Source organism: Coregonus lavaretus (assembly GCF_964263955.1).
Source record: "Coregonus lavaretus genome assembly, chromosome: 10".
Classification (NCBI taxonomy): domain Eukaryota; kingdom Metazoa; phylum Chordata; class Actinopteri; order Salmoniformes; family Salmonidae; genus Coregonus; species Coregonus lavaretus.
In genome coordinates this window covers 4,990,228-4,992,790 of record NC_139997.1, presented here as the reverse complement: position 1 = coordinate 4,992,790, position 2,563 = coordinate 4,990,228, and the positions used below count along the sequence as shown (strand labels likewise).

The following is a 2,563-nucleotide window of genomic DNA, read 5'->3' as shown; positions in this document are numbered from 1 at the left end:
ATCGACGTGTACGACAGCATGTTCCAGTTCCCGCCAATATCCAGCAACTTGGCACAGCCATTGAAGAGTGGGACAACATTCCACAGGCCACAATCAACAGCCTGATCGACTCCATGCGAAGGAGATGTGTTGCGCTGCATGAGTGTGCATGCGCTGTCACACCAGATACTGACTGGTTTTCTGATCCACGCCCCTACCTTTAAAAAAAAAAAGTATCTGTGATGCATATCTGGGGCCTAATTTATTTATTTCAATTGACTGATTTCCTTTATATGAACTGTAACTCAGGAAAATCTTTGAAATTGTTGCATTTTGAAATTGTTGCATTTTGAAATTGTTGCATTTCAGATAGCATGTAAGCTATCTGAAATGACTGGAGTATGTAAGCTATATGAAATGACTGGAGCATGTAAGCTATCTGAAATGACTGGAGTATGTGAGCTATATGAAATGACTGGAGAATGTAAGCTATCTGAAATGACTGGAGCATGGAAGCTATCTGAAATGACTGGAGCATGTAAGCTATCTGAAATGACTGGAGCATGTAAGCTATCTGAAATGACTGGAGCATGTAAGCTATCTGAAATGACTGGAGCATGTAAGCTATCTGAAATGACTGGAGCATGGAAGCTATCTGAAATGACTGGCGCATGTAAGCTATCTGAAATGACTGGCGCATGGAAGCTATCTGAAATGACTGGAGAATGTAAGCTATCTGAAATGACTGGAGCATGTAAGCTAACTGAAATGACTGGAGCATGTAAGCTAACTGAAATGACTGGAGTATGGAAGCTTTCTGAAATGACTGGAGAATGTAAGCTATATGAAATAACTGGAGAATGTAAGCTATCTGAAATGATTTGAGCATGTAAGCTATCTGAAATGACTGGAGCATGTAAGCTATCTGAAATGACTGGAGCATGTAAGCTATCTGAAATGACTGGCGCATGTAAGCTATCTGAAATGACTGGAGAATGTAAGCCATCTGAAATGACTGGAGCATGTAAGCTATCTGAAATGACTGGAGCATGTAAGCTATCTGAAATGACTGGCGCATGTAAGCTATCTGAAATGACTGGAGAATGTAAGCCATCTGAAATGACTGGAGCATGTAACCTATCTGAAATGACCTGTTAGTTCAGTTTCACCAAAACCATGTAAATGTCATAATAATACAACACATTGGGTGTGTGTGCCAGGAATAATGATGACTTCTTTATACAGTGGAAACAGCTTTATGGAGATGAATAGATGTGTATAGTGAACATGTATTATTCTCTCTTCTCCAGGTTGAGGGAGGTGGGAAGGCGGACCTGTTGGAACACCCCCTGTTGCCAGGAGACCAGGTGGTTGTCATTAATGACGTGGAACTCAGTGGATTCAGGCAGGAAGCCGTTTCATTGGTCAAAGGATCCTACAAAACTCTCAGACTCACTGTCCGCAGGTAAATAACACAAACCACCATACCCCTGCCATGCCGGGGCCCTCTGTCCCTCTCCTTATCTGTCCCTCTCCTTATCTGTCCCTCTCCATATCTGTCCCTCTCCTTATCTGTCCCTCTCCATATCTGTCCCTCTTCTTATATGTCCTTCTCCGTCTGTCCCTCTCCTTATCTGTCCCTCTCCTTATCTGTCCCTCTCCGTCTGTTCCTCGCCTTATCTGTCCCTCTCCTTATCTGTCCCTCTCCTTATCTGTCCCTCTACGTCTGTCCTTCTCTATATCTGTCCCTCTCCATCTGTCCTTCTCTATATATGTCCCTCTCCTTATCTGTCCCTCTCCTTATCTGTCCCTCTCCATCTGTCCCTCCCCTTATCTGTCCCTCTCCATCTGTCCCTCTCCATCTGTCTCCATCTGTCCCTCTCCATCTGTCCCTCTCCATCTGTCTCCATCTGTCCCTCTCCATCTGTCCCTCTCCATATGTCCCTCTCCATCTGTCCCTCTCCATCTGTCTCCATATATCCCTCTCTATCTGTCCCTCCCCTTATCTGTCCCTCCCCTTATCTGTCCCTCTCCATCTGTCCCTCTCCATCTGTCTCCATATGTCCCTCTCCATCTGTCCCTCTCCATCTGTCTCAATCTGTCTCCATATGTCCCTCACCATCTGTCCCTCTCCATCTGTCTCCATCTGTCTCCATATGTCCCTTTATATCTGTCCCTCTCCATCTGTCCCTCCCCTTATCTGTCCCTCTCCATCTGTCTCCATCTGTCTCCATATGTCCCTTTATATCTGTCCCTCTCCATCTGTCCCTCTCCATCTGTCTCCATATGTCCCTCTCCATCTGTCCCTCTCCATCTGTCTCCATATATCCCTCTCTATCTGTCCCTCCCCTTATCTGTCCCTCCCCTTATCTGTCCCTCTCCATCTGTCCCTCTCCATCTGTCTCCATATGTCCCTCTCCATCTGTCCCTCTCCATCTGTCTCCATCTGTCTCCATATGTCCCTCACCATCTGTCCCTCTCCATCTGTCTCCATCTGTCTCCATATGTCCCTTTATATCTGTCCCTCTCCATCTGTCTCTCCCCTTATCTGTCCCTCTCCATCTGTCTCCATCTGTCTCCATAT

The 2,563-nt window shown here is 45.7% G+C and overlaps 1 protein-coding gene across 1 annotated transcript in view; it reads left to right on the top strand.

Annotated features, from left to right (window-relative positions):
• Nucleotides 1-2,563, top strand: part of LOC311136162 (protein Shroom3-like) — a 116,433-nt gene that overhangs the window by 12,517 nt on the left and 101,353 nt on the right. Inside the window, exon 2 of the mRNA XM_084170253.1 lies at nucleotides 1,290-1,444. Coding sequence (XP_084026379.1) covers nucleotides 1,290-1,444 — 155 coding nt within the window. The remainder of the gene's footprint in view (nucleotides 1-1,289; nucleotides 1,445-2,563) is intronic.